This window comes from Doryrhamphus excisus, linkage group LG16 (assembly GCF_037039965.1).
Source record: "Doryrhamphus excisus strain RoL-2023G ecotype Guam linkage group LG16, RoL_Dexc_Guam_v1.1, whole genome shotgun sequence".
Taxonomy (NCBI): domain Eukaryota; kingdom Metazoa; phylum Chordata; class Actinopteri; order Syngnathiformes; family Syngnathidae; genus Doryrhamphus; species Doryrhamphus excisus.
The window spans coordinates 10,632,776-10,649,705 of record NC_136372.1 but is presented as its reverse complement, the minus strand read 5'-3'; the positions used below and the strand labels follow the sequence as shown (position 1 = coordinate 10,649,705).

Sequence of the window (16,930 nt, the reverse complement as noted above, 5' to 3'; positions counted from 1 at the left end):
GCACACCACCATTTTCAATGCCTCCCTATGTTATTCCACTCATTTGAAAACCCCTGATATACAGAATATTGTACAGTCTAAACTAATGATAATGATTTTTACTGGTTTTAGTATATTTTATGTGTACCGATACTTCTATTTAACCTGTCTATGACTTTGTAAATACAGTTTTCACCATTATTAGAGGCCTGTAGACATGAAGTAACACCCCTATAGGTGCTTTAAACTTACACTACCCAATATAGTAGACATAATAATAGAAAACAAGCCATCGTAGACATACGTAGACTCACACGTTAGCATTGACAACATACTACCTGGTGGCTACTGTCGCATCAATGTAATGTTACCAGCACCTAGAGACCAGTGATGAATACAACGATGCACTTCAGTCAATGTATTAACAATAAAAGAACACACATGCAGTGAATATTCACACAGGAGATGCTGTTGGCCACGCTCTCCACTGCTAACCTGCTACTAGCACTCAGCTCTGGCTAAGTCAGATACATATTTTATGCTTTATACATATTTTTATGCTTAAAAATTCATAATTGTTGTGAATGTTTCTGGGATGTTGGATAATTCTTTTAAAGGAAGTACATTTTTCAGCTGTTTTGATGTTGAAAGTCCTGTAAATGATCCAAATCAACTTATCCTTTAGATGACACTTCCTGGTTCTGCCATGCCACCGTCACAATCCTTGTTGCGAACGGATTCACTGTCCAGCACTGATCACGTTCTGTCTGATGCATCAGTCGGTTCAGCACCATCTCTGGGCCCCAGTCCTGGACCCAGTACTAACATGGACATGAGTACAAATGAGCTAAACCAGACATCGGACAAGATGCAGCATGAGAATCCTGGAGAGGTAAAGATAATTAGATATTTTTCAATCCCATTTTAATGGCTAAACTGCTTTAGTTTCTCCTAACTGCGATGTCTTGACAAACACACCCATTTGTAGTCAATGCAGTACCTAGTTAAAATGTGAATAACCCCAAGAGAATCTGATTTCAGTGCAGATTTTCCTATGCAGATTTGAATGGATTGGCACTGTGCGATGTGTGACCAAAGCTGAGCATTTTCTCATCTTCCCTGTCAAATTATACACAACAGCTTGAGGGAGAGTGCAGCAGCTTTTTCAGGGGAGCGGCTAAATGACAAATACAGTAAATGGGCCTGGAGATGAATGAAATTTCAAATTTTCCAGCTCACCCTCAAATTCCTACTTTTCCTGTAATGTCACATTTTCCGAAGAGCATTTCAGCTGACCTTTAGCTCTTCAGAATTCACACTTAATTTATAGTTTATAATGGTTTTCTCAGGTTATTATTCTTATTCTGTCCCTTTGTCGGACATACTCCATACTCCATATACAAAAATTCCTATTTTTGTCTGGAAGTTTCCAATTTCCCATTTCTCCTGCAATTTCACATTTTCTCTACAGAATTTTAATTGATCTTCAGAAATAAAACATTTTCAAAAATTAATTAATTCATAAATGATTGCTGTTTTGTAGTTGACTATGACCTATTATTAGTCAAAAGTAATGAAAGACAAATCGTATGCAGCATTTCAGTCATGAGGCGTCTAAAATGTACCATGGATGATTAATTACATTATCTTAAAGGAGAACTGCACTTTTTTGGAATTTGGCTCATCATTCACAATCCTTATGTGAAACATGAACAAATATTTATTTCCATTTTCTCTGCATTATAACATGAGGAAACAAGTTAATATGAGCTAGCTAACAATGCACGTCATTGGGATACACCTATTTAGACTATCAAGCCCTCTAAAAAAACCTCTGACAATGTTACATGGTTTGATATACATGCTGTACACTGATGATAACATGTAATACTTGCAGTATCTTGCCGTATTTTGATGATTTAAAACACTACCACTCTCGCGCTCTTTAACATTGCATGTAGTCAGCCTTGGCTTGTCCGATATGACATAGTTCTCCTCCCATTCAATGTGGAGGCTCCTCCCATTCAATGTGGAGGCTTCTTACTTTGTCCTTCTTCCCCACTCCATTTAGAATAAATAAATTGGAGGCTAACTGTTTTGCTTGGTATCATGCTATGCTTAAAGCAGTGACTGTCTCTTGTGTCCCTGCAGTGATCCTTTAGACTGCGCATAACTGTTGTGCAATGTGACGTAAAGAAATAATAATAGGAGTGTAAAGGCGCCTATATTTCATCTCTAACAGGGCTCTAACAACAGGTTTTCTATGCTCTTAATGCAGTTGGACATGCTATTCTGTTCACATTTGTAAATCGAATGAAAATACTCTGACATGAGATGTTCAGGTCATTCAGGACATACGGCATATCTACAAACACAAGGCAAAGAATTCTCACATTTTTCATAACTTCACATTCAAAACACTTCAGCTCAATCAAAACACTGAAGCTATCTATTTTCCACATTCTCCTTCTTTTCAATTCTTTTTTTTTCCAATTCTTACAATCTCACATTCAAAGGAATCAAACTAAAAAAAAACTCTGCCAGTTTTCCAGGAATCCCACATTTTCCTGCCCAAAAATTCCCATAGAAATGAATGTCATTCCCCCATGTTTCTCAACCCATTCAAACCATTCCAGCATTCCCACTTTTTCAGCAGTCACACGTCATTTCTACAGAAATTGACTTCTGGAGGTAAAATGGAGGCATCGCGTGCTGTGAACACGGTATGGATATTAAATCTGAGATGTACGATATATTCTGGCTGTGGAAGACCGCCTTCTGTTTGCAAAGCAAGTCCAACTGCTATACAGTTCTGTGAACATGATTTTCTTATCATGGTGACTCGGTTACCATGGTTATGCTGCTGATTTGCCATCCATGCTGCTGGGGGAACTTCAAGTCTGTAGGCCTGAAATTTTAGGACCGTATAGCATAGTATTGTGAATTTAATTAGATGAAGTATACAGTATTTAACACGGGGAATGTACTCACCCAGCCCAACATAATGAATATGATTGTGATTGTTTGTTTCAATGCAGATAACATGGAAGAAAGAAATGGAAGACCAGTTGAACCCTGAAGGCTGGGCCACGATGCAGAAACTCTCCAGCTCTGTAAGTTGCATCACACAAAAATCAACAAAGCAGAAGCTTTAGGAGTAAATCTAATTCAACATCATCCGTTCTCTGTATTTCATCTGACTGCCTCCACTTTGCGAAAGAGCCGCTACATGAGCTGTCATGAAAAAAAGGAATCTAGCTATTTCAATTCTCCAGCCGTTATTCTTTTGATTATTATAGGTTTGGAAGGAGGGAAAAAAGCAGGTTTTAGCTGACTGACAGCCAGTTCTCTGACTGACAAAAGAGGAAAGAGATCACTGTTACTAGGGCAGCCGTTGCCATGGTTACTGTGTTTTTCACTGCAGGATCCTTGCTGCCACCTGCCGTCTCTTAAGCGGTACTGCGAATGTGAGAGGAAAAGTGAAAATGACATTGATGTTCATATTTTACGTCATTAATGGTTCTTTCTTTGTGGGTTGTATTCTCCATTTTCCTTGTTGTCATGGCAATATGATCTTTAATATGTATCCAGATCGTTGATATCTTTGACAACAAGCACTCTGGCTTCTATTGCTCCTCCATTTAGCTTGATGTAAATTTTGTCGTTGGTGCTGCAAGTGTTCTGCTAACTCAAGTCTCGTGCTTTGTCGGCGTTGCGTTTTGTCAGATGCTCGTTTGTGCCTTTCAGCTTCTTTCCCTGTTTCACCAGTGCAGTTGAAATTCCCTGTAGGTGAACTTAACAATGATATGATGATGATGGGTGTGATGTTGTTTCTGCCATACAGTAGTGATGGTGGAGATAGGATAGGAGAAGGTACGAAAGGAAGCATTATCTTCCAACGGCGCCTATACGTATATCATTCTGTAGAACCGTGGTATCATTGCATAATGCTCTTATTTTCTTCCATAGGGTTTTTAACCTCATTAAGAGCAGCACACAAGGTAGCATTATCTCCTTGTAATACCTTGGTATCTTCTTGTAGACCCTGAGTGCTCCTTTTTCCTCCTTAATGTTTATTACTTCCTGCGGGGTTCCCCGTGAGCATTCTGAAGTAGTGTCAGTCTGCGAGTCGACATATTTAATATATAATAGCTGAAAATCATGCCTTGTTTGTGCTGCAGTTATCTCATCTCTTGCTTTCAAGGTGTAATAACATGAATTTTTTGCTCTCTAGAATATCGTCACGTTCTAGAACTGATTTTTTTTTTTCATTGGAGGTTTCGCCCTCCTAATCCGAAAACCAGTCTTTTTCTGATTTTGAATCCGGGCTGGTATCATTTCACTTTAGTATCAATCCGGTACTGGTACTACCACCCTTGGTAACGACACCATTGATATTTGAATTGATTTTTCCAAATATTGTTAACAATCTGTCTAAAAGTGTGTTAACCAACATTTCTTTCTTCTTTTCTGCTAATCATTCTTATTAGACAGCATGATTATTGCATAGGTGGGCCTTAGGCTGGCCACAGTAAAAGGCCACTTCAAAATGTGCATTTTAAAATTAAATACAGTATATACTGTATAAATACAGTAATTACACTTGAAGGACTGAAATGACAGGTGGCATAGAAAATGAATGAATTACAAACACCCCTGTTCTAATTGTAGTCTTAGACCTTATAGTACATAAAAATATTTTTTTTTCAATAATCTATTTCAAGGGATTAAAGTTGTGTTCTGTTTTCAGGTTGATGAGAAAACTTTTGACTTCAAACCTGGCTTCATGTCCTGTTTTTTGGACTTCCTGAAGACAGGCAAGAAACAGTCAGGCCTAGAATTGGGCGATGATGGCTGTCAACAAGAAGCCGTGAACCCGTGTTCCTCTCAAAAAGGTGGAATCAGACCCATCACCCCCACTCCACCATTGCCGCAGACTCCACCACAGGGGACCTTCAGCGAGGAGAGAGGAAGCGAGGGGGCAGACCTCGCGCTTGGTAGTTGTCCGAGTCCTTGTAAGCCTCTAGATGAGGAGTTGAAAGGGAACCTCGAGGTGCTGCCGTCCTTCTCCTCTGATGAGGAAGACTCGGTCAGCAAAAATCAAGACTTGCAAAAGAGCATCTCGTCCGCCATCTCTGCCCTCTATGACACTCCTCACTCCCTGGCTGCTGCCATGGCCTCCGCTATGGCCAAAGTACCATCCACCCTCTCTCCACCAACCCCACAGGAACCACCACTCAGCCCCTTGCCTCCCCTCGCATGCTCCACCACAACACCGAACGGGGAAGAGGGAACGCTTGCGTACAATCACACTCCTGATGAGAAGAACTTTGTCTCCTCACGGTCCAAAGCAGAAGCGGAAGAAGACGGCGTAAGTGAGCCACCGGCAGAACAGAATGAGGAGGAAGACGTAGGAGGAGAGACTGTGGATGATGAGGAAACAAGGACAGAGCAGGGAGCTCTAGAGGAACAGGAGATGAAGGAAGAGGACGAAATATCTGAAAGGCAGAGGTTGGAGGCTTTGAACACTGAAGGTAAATACCACTCTGAGCAAGTTTGCATACTTTCATCATGTGAGTGAATACAATCAAACCCGTTTAAGCTTCTATGGTACAAACACACCAAGCTGCTGAAACCAATGCACAGAGTGAACTCTCTTCCTGCCTGTTTGGAGGGTTGGAGACGATGAAAACAGACATGCATGAAAATGGAAATATATTATAACACATTCACTACTAAAGACGTATTTATATGTTTTTTTTTAAACCCGAGCGCTCCCTCCCTCCCAGTGTTTGGCTGTTACACAAATGTGTCCAAGTTCCAGCTGTCTATCTGTTGATTTCAGGTGAAGTTGAATAATTTGGAAGTAGTTCTCCTCCTTCATGATTTCATCCAGCCGTTGCCATGGTTACTGCATTTTCAGTGCAGGATCCTTGCTGCCACCTGCTGTTAAGTTTTATGACCAATATGAAAAGAAAAGTGGCGGAACTGTCTTCAGTACTAGATGTGGAAATAATTATTCATCATTGAAAGGTTTACTTGGATGGTTGCAGAGGGAATTTCTATAGCTTCAATTAACATTCATTCATTCATTTTCTATTGCTTATACACACAAAGGTCGAGGGGTCTTTGGGTGAGAGGCGGGGTACACCCTGGACTGGTCGCCAGCCAATCACAGGGCACATATTGACAAACAACCATTCACACTCACATTCATACCTACGGACAATTTGGAGTCACCAATTAACCTAGCATGTTTTTGGAATGTGGGAGGAAACCGGAGTACCCGGAGAAAACCCACGCATGCACGGGGAGAACATGCAAACTCCACGCAGATGCAACTTCCACAGGTGGAATTGAACTCCTAGCTGTGAGGCCTGCGTGCTAACCACTCGCCTGCTGTGCAGCCCTTCAGTTAACATATTTGTATTTATTTGAAATATGACTCAATGGCTTTTTAGTTGGGTAACCAATAGAACACTGAAGTCAATCAGACAGAACACTGGCTACAATCACGGTGCTTACGCAAAAGTGACAACACAGCATGTAACAGGTAAGTAAACACACATACTGTGTGGTAAGTAGTACTACTTTGTCAACTCAACGTTTGACTAAACAAGTGCCACAATAGAATTTGAGAGCTGGCATCACAAATGTGACTGAATACTTGATGCTACCCACCCTCACCGAGACAGTACCTCCAGTGGCACCCTTTTGAGTTTGAGACCCTATCATACCAGTGAATGCTACCACAGTGATTTTGTGTTTGAAAACATCGCTCCTCCAAACATACTTCTTGTCATTAGTGACAGGGGATCGGGAGGTACGTAGAGCAGGTTGTCCAGAAATGGGAATGTTGGCTGTTCGATTCTCGCTCCCTCCATGCAGTCACTGGGCATGGAAGTGGGCATGACATTCCCCCCACCTTACCTCCAGTACACACAAGCCATTACACTGGTGAATGTTTGGTGGTCAGAGAGGCCGTAAGTGTAAATTGGCTGGCACGTTTCCGTCAGACTACCCCAGGGCAGTTGTGGCTACAGATATAGTTTACCACCACGAGTGAATAATGGGTTCACTTCATTGTGAAGTGATTTGGGTGCCTTGAAAAGCACTATGAAAAATAATGCTGGAAAACCCTCTAATGTGGCTGAATGACAACAATTCTGCAAAGTTGAGTGGGACAAAATTCCTTCACAGCGCTGGAAGAGACTCATTGCAAGTTATCACAAACGCTTGATTGCAGTTGTTGCTGCTAAGGGTGGCCCAACTTGTTATTAGGTTTAGGGGGGAATCACTTTTTCACACAGGGCTATGCAGGTTTGGATTTTTTTCTTCCTGCCTCTCGCCCAAAGACAGCTGGGATAGGCTCCAGCATATCCATGACCCTAGTGAGGGTAATACTGTCTCTCTTTGTTACTAGAAACCCACACATTCTGTACTGTTTTTATCTTTGCAAGGACTTGTTGGTTGTAGGTGCATTGTATTGTGTATTGTGTTGTATTGTATTGTGTATTGTGTTGTATTGTATTGTGTTGTATTGTATTGTATTGTATTGCACCAAAGCAAGGGAGTGACTCCCATGTAACATTCATGAGCAGAAGGTGAAGATGACTCCCTCCCCTCCTGCGTTCCAGGTACTCCATCAAGCCCTGCGCTGGCTCCCGCGCCTCTTTCCGCATCACCATCCATTTCTCCTTCACCACCCACCTACTCTTCACCCTCTCCCCACCCTCCCGTGTGTCCTTCTGTGCCCTCCCCGCATCCCATCCCGGAGGATGACGATGTGGATCCCCCTTACCCTCCCTCTGAAAAACATCACGTCTCCTACCAACAAGCTCCAACTGCGGGCACCTCGCCACCCCCCTCCACCTCTCCTCCTGCCATCCCCTCATCACCTCTCTCCAACCTTCCCCTGACCCACTCCATACCCCCTCCATCCACCACGCCTCCTCCATCATGCTCTGACCAGGACCAGGACCAGGAACCTGAAGCTGGACATGCTTCCGCCTCCTCCCCGTCATCAGCTTCCCCATCATCCTCTTCCTCCCCTCCAACCCCAGAAGAGGCCCCAGCATCGCAGCGGCTTACCGCCTTGCACCTGGCTAAGAAACAGGCTGATGCCGCCATCGCTGGCGAGAGTGAGGAAGAGGACAGCGAAAGCGGAGGCGAGGGAATCTTCCGTGAGCGAGATGAGTTTGTCGTTCGAACAGAGGACATCGGGACACTCAAGGTGAGTTGCTGTATAGCTCATGGGAAGAATGCATGGAGAATAAATAACCCACCATAAATAGCACACACTGTTTGTTTTGCTTCAGATGGCCTTGCAGACCGGGCGGGAACCCCCACCAATCTGGAGGGTGCAGAAAGCCTTGCTGCAGAAATTCAGCCCTGAGATCAAAGATGGTCAAAGGCAGTTCTGTGCTACCAGTAATGTGAGTTTTATGTTCGACCCCATGCCAGGCGGGAAATCAAGATAGTTGAACCCATTTAAGTCGACAACCAAATCAATAAAAACAAATGAAGAGGGGTGGGGGGTGGGGCAACAGAAGATGAACTGCCCTGTCTCTGCCGAAAAGTCACAGGTGATAGTTTGGATTATGTCAACCACCAATTTATGCTGATGTGAGGATGTCGACTTAAACTGGTTCATGGGCTAAAACACTGGATGAACAGATGACGATACACACCAAGAAATGTTGATGCATGCTGCGGTAGATGTAAAGGAGAGACTCGACCCAAAGGATTGGCAGGTATCAGGTGTCTGTACATGAAATTCTGACTGCGTACGCCATAAACCCCAAACTACTCAGTTATGTGCTTAAGTGGTATACGTACACAATCACGCAGTTTGTAGTTCATAGATTCCGCCTTAATTAGAAGTGTGCATACGCAACTCCGCCTCGAGCCACGCCTCCACTCCTATCAAATACAAAGTGACTCGTGGCGTCCATATTGAAAGAACCTTGATCTGCTGTCATTCTGAATCAGGGCTGGTCGGATGATGACAAGGACAAATAAGTGGAGATTGAGTGACAGCATCGGTGTGAAAAAAGTGGTCCGATATCATTTTAGATGAGTATGCTTAACAAAATCGACATCATTTCAAGGTGGATGCAATGACTCAAAATAGGGATGAAGTTATGTACGTAAAGAAGGAGTTGCTGTAATTCCAGTCGGATATTTACTGTATGTTATGTGCTGTGTGTTTACTATCTCTTCCCTTCAGTATCTGGGTTATTTTGGTGATGCCAAAATGAGATATCAGCGTTTGTACGTCAAGTTCCTGGAGAATGTCAACAAGAAAGACTATGTCAGAGTGTGTTCCAGAAAACCATGGCACAGAACCGGTCTGACTCTGAGGTAAGCCACGTGGTGAGATCATAGAAGATAGGCACAATCCTCAAGCAATTTATCAACTGCATTTGCTTTGGCATCACTGATAGATTGATGGATGTTTGACTTTTAAGTCGACCAACTCATCACGTCTTGGTCCACCGTGTTCTTCTTATGATTAAAAACTAGTGCATCATTGTTGCTCATCCCCCTTTCTGCAGCTGCACGTCCGTAACGCTGCAACAAAATGCCTTTCTAACATTCATAGGTTGTGAAAGTCACATGTACGTAAATGTGCCAGCAGCAGTGCAGTTGGTTACCTTTGCTAAGGGGTCAGATAACATACACATGGCCCACGAACTGCTTCCTGACTGAACTCTCATACTGTCCGTCACCATTTGCAAATGATTTACATCACAACAGAAGCCAAACAGAAAGAAGATACAGTGAAACCTCGTTTAGCGTATGTTTTTCTGTTCACGTTGAAGATTTACGGCTAAATTTTACGGTTAGCGTACAATCTGGCTGCTTGAGTCCAGCTGTGTTCCCTATTAGCAGCCTATCAGCATGCTAATACATGGAAATATGAACCAGAAATCAGCTCTGTCACCCCTCTATGATGTCATCAGTGGTTGACTAGTTAGAGCATAGAAAACCTGCTTACCACCTTTTTTTTATAACACCCCTATAGTTACCTTTACACTTGTATTATCCAATATAGTAGACATAATAAGTGTAAATAAATAAATAAATAAATGTAAATTTAAGACGTGATTGTGTGTTACTATAAATGTGATCCCTAGGGGAGCTGAATGGCGTGCATAACGTCAAACAAAGATTTGAGTTAATTCAAACCTGGAGTAAAAGCCAATGATCAAATCTGTTGTTTGTGTGTCACACCGAACATTGCAGCAACATTACTGACACCTAGTGACGAGTGTAGAATACTACATAGTGTCTTTGAGTGCATCTTCCAAATGCCTTGTATTTGTACTGTGTTTGAGTTCATTTAGTCATTTTTGTGCTTAATTGAAACCAAAAATTGCTTCAATTTTTTCACTAATGATGGACTGTATTCAACCACAAAACAGCAGGATTTATAAATAAATATATTTTTGAGCAACATAGTGAGGGATCATTTGTACTTGTACTCTGCCAACATCAGTATTTAGGACCTTTTACTGGTCTAGTCGTAAAACTAGTCTTACGTCAATGACTGCTTGTTCAATCTCTTTTATCTTTTTTTAACTGACAGGCGACAGTCACTGCCAAAACAAGTACCTGCCACTCACAACCAAACCCCACCGCGAGTGGACAGAGATGAGAGGGACAGGGAAAGACAAAAGGAGCAGAAAGAACAAGAAAAGGAGCAGGCAGGGAGGTTGCAAAGGGAGAAAGCTGAGAGAGAGCAGAAGGACAAGGTGGAGAGGGAGAAGAAAGAGAAACAGGAGAGGGAGCAGAGGGAGAGGGATAGACGAGTCAAAGAAAACGTGGAGAAAGAGCAAAAGGAGAGGCGGGATCGGGAGCAGAAAGAGCGGGAACGCAAAGACTGGGACAAATCAGTGCTCCTGAAACGGGACAGCGAAAAACGGGAGAAGGAGCTAAGGGAGGAGATGGATAGGGGGATGGGAAAAGAACAAAAAGATGGAGAACTAAGGGATGGACAGGAGAGTGAATGCAAGACAAAGGAAGGACAGGAAAAGGAGAAGCAGGAGAGGGAGAAGAGGGAAAAGGAGAAACGGGTTAGGGAGTGGAAAGAGAGACAGCAAAGAGACGGAGAACAGAGGGATGGAGATCAAGAGAAAGAGAGACGGTCAGAAACAGGAGTTACAGAGAGGGAGAAGCATAAGGACAACCAAAAGGAGGTGAGGAGAGAAAATGGACCAAGGGAAGTCCTGGAGGCCAAAGGAGGTCCACTGCAGTGTGTGAAGGAGGATGAAAAGAAGATGGCCCGCCAGTCCAGAAGCAAGACGCCTCAGGACAAGACAGAACCTCCTCCAAAGAAGAGGAAGAAGTGGATGAAGGAGGTGCCATCTTCCTCCTCAGACTCGGACTCCTCTTTCCCCAGTGAAGATGAAGGTCAGCATCTCATCGGATTCATCCCCAACATTCATCCCACAGTTTATGAGCTCAGTGGGAATCCTGATTTTTTTCCAGGACCTCTGTGTGTTGGAGTGAACAGCCGGGCGATGAGGGAGATGTTCAGGAGCTACGTGGAGATGTTGGTCAGCACAGCACTCGACCCTGACATGATTCAAGCCCTGGAGGACACGGACGGTGAGAAGTCTCATGGAAAGATGCAACAACAGAAAGTTTTTATATCTCAGGTGCTCCTGTTCACAACATTGTGGAGTGACCGTTCTTAAAGTCAATGAATCCCCCGCCCCCCAGGACCACTCTAGGAACCACAATAGTGTGTGTAGTGAGGGTCCAAAATTGTGAGGGAATTAACTTTGTTTTGTTTTGGGGAATTATGGAATATATGGGATTTGGATTTGGAATGTCCATCCATCCATCCATCCATTTTATATGCCACTTATCCTCACTAGGGTCGCGGGTATGCTGGAGCCTATCCTAGCTGATTTCGGGCAAGAGGTGGGGTACACCCTGGACTGGTCGCCAGGCAATCACCTACTTTTTCATTCAAAAAATATAATTTAATTCCAAAAAATTTAAAAATCTGCTGTAATTTTACAAGAATAAAGTCAAAATATTAAGAGAAACAAGCCATAATTTTATGACAATAATGTTGTAATATTATGTGGAAAAGTAATGTCATTTTAGTAGCACAAAGTTTAAATATTAAAGTTGTATTTTTTGGAAAACTAGTTCGTGTTACAAAATATTAAAGATGTCCAATATTGACATTAATGGCGAAAACCGATATGCCGATATTGTCCAACTCTCAATTTTCGATACCGATATCAGCCGAATGAACACATTGGCAGTTTTTTGGTTTCTATTATCGGGAAAAAATCTTATACCAATATTATATCAGCATAATATCAGTATTATCAATAATTATTGGACAGCCCTACAAAATATTATGATAACATTTATTAATAATATAACAATTATGAAATGTGACAAAAAGTCACAACAGAAGGAAGAACATTTTCAAGAAGAAAGTTGAAATACAGCAGAAATTAAAAAAAACTGCTGTAATTTAAAGAGTCAAAATATTAAGATAAAAAAGTGGTATTCTAATGAAAAAAGTCGCAATTTTACAGGAATAAACTAGTAATATTATGAGGCATAATAATGTCATTGTAGTAGCATAGGATTGGAATATTAAATACAAAATAAGCATTTAAAAAAAAAGTCATATTATAACAAGCAACAACTGTTTTTTCTTGAAATATATATAACTTCTTAGCATATCTGCACGTGTGGCTTTACAAAATATCAACATGGCCTTTGCATCCTTTCATTGTTCAGGAAAAGGTAATGAAAAAGAATATGAATGAACGTAGTTGTACTTTGATTCCATTAGATGAGTTATACCTGCCCCCCATGAGGAAGATAGACAGCATGCTGAGTGAGCAAAAGAAGAGATTGTTGAGGAGAATCAACATGAGTGCTCAGCACCAGGTAAATATTTCATTTCAAAATGAACGGCAAGAAATTATGTTGAACTGAACTTACACCCCCCCCCCCCCCCATCTCACGCTAGGAGGCTCTTCATGTGTTCCCCAAAATGGCGGCAGACCCGCTGGAGTCTGGAACTGTTAAAGTTCACCTCGGCGGTGAAGGTTACAACCGCAAAACTTTAAACCACGGCAAGAGGAGCATTCCTAAGCAACAAGTAAGTACTGGCACTGCAAAGGTCACATGAGTCGCAGTACTTTAACCTATGCTCGTGTCCCGACAGAGACATTGCCAGCCTTAACACACCAACAACGAATTGAGTTGCGGACTCCTATAGCGCAGCTACACACAATAACCAACACACAAAGCTTTATAGTTCTTCCAGAATCTGCACCTATTCAGCTATATTTCTTTGGATTTTGTGCTTCCTGCGGTCTGTTTTAATTTATGTGATGTGAACAAAGTATAATAAGAGTGTTCAGGCGTCCATGGCGTGTTATTTTTATGTATCATGGTTAATTATGCACATTTTTCACCCGCAACCCACCACCACAAATAGATTACAGTTCCAAAGCTATCAAACAAAACAGTGACATCTTGGCTTTTAATTTGGTGACCATGCAAATGATTAAAAATGATTTCAATCTATTTTTACAATTTGTAGAGGACCAATAAAAGTGATCTTTGTGAAGAAAAATGATCCCGGTGCTGCATACTACATCTGTATAATACTTTAACCATTGGTCATCATCAGAATGAATCTTGACTGACCCCAAGAGGTCAAAAGGACTCATTGCAATTTTTACAATTGATCCTCTAGCAGTGATTTACAACCACTGTGCCGCGACACACCCGTGACAAATCATCACGTGTGCCTTGAAGAAGTATCCAATATCAGTTTGTTTGTTTTTTTAATTAACATATATTAATCATTTTCTGTAAATATTATGTCTTGGTCGAGTGTCCATGGTGTAAAGACCGGCAGAGCAATGTAATATTCGTCCGTGTGGCAACACGTAGCTGATTGCCAAGTTCCTCCAGCAGCCTGCACGTGAGGTGGTTATGCCACAAGATTTTTCCAATGTAAACAACATGCTGTGGCTCCAAAAAGGTGGACAGGGGACAGCAATAGTTTCACGCTTGATTTCAGAATGTGCCCCTAATGACCTCTAGAGGTCGAAAGGACTGCATATTCATATTTTTCACAATTGCTGAAAAATGGTCCATCTTTCTCTGTTCCATGACATTTTCAGGATCTAAAGATCTCCATTGAAACGTGCCGTATGTACAGTTTGTATCATTCCCTCCACCACTACAAGTATCACACCTTCCTGCGCTGCAAAAAGGAGGTAAGAATGCAGCTTTGTTACTCCAGTATGTCACATTTCTGCAAATATTTGATGATATCTTTTCATGGGACAACACTGAAGAAATGACACTTACTTAAGAATGACACTACAAAGTAGTAGTTAGTGTACAGCTTGGATAATAGTGTAAATGGACCCAGCCATTAATGTCTAATCCACTGGGAACAAAATTAAGTACACCTTTATGTAAACTAGACATAGAACTTTCCAAGGATGTGAAGGATAATCCCCTCTTCTCCCAGATCTCCTTGTAACAGTGCACGGAATCCATGACCCCTCTAGCATTATATAATCTTTATCCTTAATGATGCTCGCGACATTCGGTCAATATCTGCGAGCATGTCTCCTGTCTGAGCTTTTTTTAAATATTCATTTGACTTCCATGGTGATGGCCTTCCTTTTCTTTGGTGCACTGCCACTTGGGAAGCATAATAAAGTCCCAAAATTTGGGACTGGTTAGCGCGTAGGCCACACAGCTAGGAGACCAGAGTTCGATTCCACCCTCGGCCATCTCTGTGTGGAGTTTGCATGTTCTCCCCGTGTATGCGTGGGTTTCCTCCCACATTCCAAAAACATGCTAGGTTAATTGGCGACTCCAAATTGTCCATAGGTATGAATGTGAGTGTGAATGGTTGTTTGTCTATATGTGCCCTGTGATTGGCTGGCGACCAGTCCAGGGTGTACCCCGCCTCTCGCCTGAAGACAGCTGGGATAGGCTCCAGCACCCCCACGACCCTAGTGAGGATAAACGGTAGAAAATGAATGAATGAATGAATGAATGAATGAATGAAATATCTGTGTGTGGTGTGCAGACAGACAGCATCGAGCAGGCAGCAGACGACCCCGGCCAGGAGGAGGTGGTGCAGCAGTGCATGGCCAACCAGAGCTGGCTGGAGAGCCTCTTTAGTTCCTTCATGGAGCTGCTCAGCCTCAGTGCCAAAGCCTGAACCAGGGCATCATTCCAAACAGTACAATCGTGATTTTTTGGGGGGTAAAAAGGTTTAACCTTTGACATATTTGTGCTATGATGATGATGGAGCTAAGGTCGTAAATGTCATGAAGGCTTCCATGGTATGTAGACACATACAAACACATCTTGTAATGTATGGATAACTATGGTTTGTATCATTTATACAAGGCATTTTTAAAAAATGAACATCCTAAAAAAAAGGATTGATAGCTGTAAATATTTTTAAAGGTGTATACATAAAATGGAGTGTTTGCTCCTCTCAGACCTCCACAGGTGAAACTAGTGAAAAGATCGACTATGAAATAGTCCTTTTATTGTTTATACCTGCGCTTGAGCTTCAGGGCTGATGTAATTCAATGAACCTGTGCTATTTATGTCTGTTCTTTCAAACGCTGTCACAGAGGGGATGTTTCTCCTGTAAAAACAAAGAATTAAGAAAATTAAAGCACGACTTTCTGAAAGGAAGCGCAACATGAAATGATAAATGTGTGTGTTAAATGTGCGTCCTTTTTACCTGTATGTTGTTGACTGATATTTCCAATGATTTGACCTCCCAGAGGATATTCTTTGCAGAGCATATTTGTTGTTTTGATGTGTAAATATTGTACAGCTTCTTCATTCTCCACCACTAAGTTCCTCTTCTGTACATAAAATGACTGTATTTGACAAAAGTAAATTAAACTGTTCCAATGACAAATGTGATGATAGTTAATGATCTCTATGCTTATGAAACTACTATGTGTGGATGTCAACCTTTTCAACCAATCTTCCAATTGAATGGCATCTGAGGTTGGTAGAGTTGGGCTCTCCTGGAGCTGAGGTTGCTGAGGTGGAATGAGTTGCGCCCGGAGTTCCTTAAGACCAAGGACTCTGCGTTATCGCATCGATATCAGAGGCAGTGCCTCCGGATTGGCAGACTTTTAAGAACTGGAGAGTATGTTCCAACTATTCACACTTCCCAGCCTTCCTGGAGAGGTCCATCCAGGGACTCTGGAGAGGAGGCGTGACCGGATAGTTGAATCTCGAATTCAAGAAGATCAGTGTGGTTTTCGTCTTGGTTGTGGACCAACTCTGGGCAGGGTCCTTGAGGATACATGGAGTTTGTCCAACCTGTCTACATGGGTTTTGTGGACTTGCAGAAGGCAAGGAACCCTGTGGGGAGTACTTCAGAAGTATGTGGCCCCAGACCAACTAACCAGTTTGGTCCCTGTATGAAAGGTGTCAGAGGCTGGGCCGAATTGTCGGCAATAAGTCGGACTCATTGCCAGTGAGGGGTGGACTCTGTCATATCTGCCCGTTGTCACGGACTCTGTTTCTCACTTGGACAGAATTTGTATGTCCAACGTTGAGGGGATCCGGTTTGGTGGCTGCAGGATTGGGTCTCTGCTTTTAGCAGGTGATATTGTCCTGCTGGCTTCATTGGACCGCAATCTACAACTCTCACTTGGTTTGCAGCTGAGTGTGAAGAGGCTGGGATGAGAATCAGCACCTCCAAGTCCGAGTTCATGGTTCTCAGCAGAGAACTCCCCAAGCGAAGGAGTTACCTCGGGGTCTTGTTCACAACTGAAGGAAGGATGGAACGCAAGATGGACAGGTGGATTGGTGGAACATCTGCGGTGATGCGGACTCACTGAGCCAAAATTAAGGCAAAGCTCTCCATTTACTGGTTCCTACCCTCACCTTTGGTCGT

The 16,930-nt window shown here is 42.5% G+C and overlaps 1 protein-coding gene across 1 annotated transcript in view; it reads left to right on the top strand.

Annotated features, from left to right (window-relative positions):
* prr12b (proline rich 12b) overlaps positions 1-16,027 on the top strand; it is a 30,412-nt gene extending 14,385 nt beyond the window's left edge. Inside the window, exons 5-16 of the mRNA XM_058048281.2 lie at positions 665-871; positions 3,018-3,092; positions 4,730-5,513; positions 7,617-8,212; positions 8,298-8,414; positions 9,209-9,342; positions 10,571-11,394; positions 11,473-11,592; positions 12,809-12,906; positions 12,989-13,120; positions 14,157-14,252; positions 15,083-16,027. Coding sequence (XP_057904264.2) covers positions 665-871; positions 3,018-3,092; positions 4,730-5,513; positions 7,617-8,212; positions 8,298-8,414; positions 9,209-9,342; positions 10,571-11,394; positions 11,473-11,592; positions 12,809-12,906; positions 12,989-13,120; positions 14,157-14,252; positions 15,083-15,217 — 3,318 coding nt within the window. The 3' untranslated portion in view covers positions 15,218-16,027. The remainder of the gene's footprint in view (positions 1-664; positions 872-3,017; positions 3,093-4,729; positions 5,514-7,616; positions 8,213-8,297; positions 8,415-9,208; positions 9,343-10,570; positions 11,395-11,472; positions 11,593-12,808; positions 12,907-12,988; positions 13,121-14,156; positions 14,253-15,082) is intronic.
* Positions 16,028-16,930: the final 903 nt, after the last annotated feature.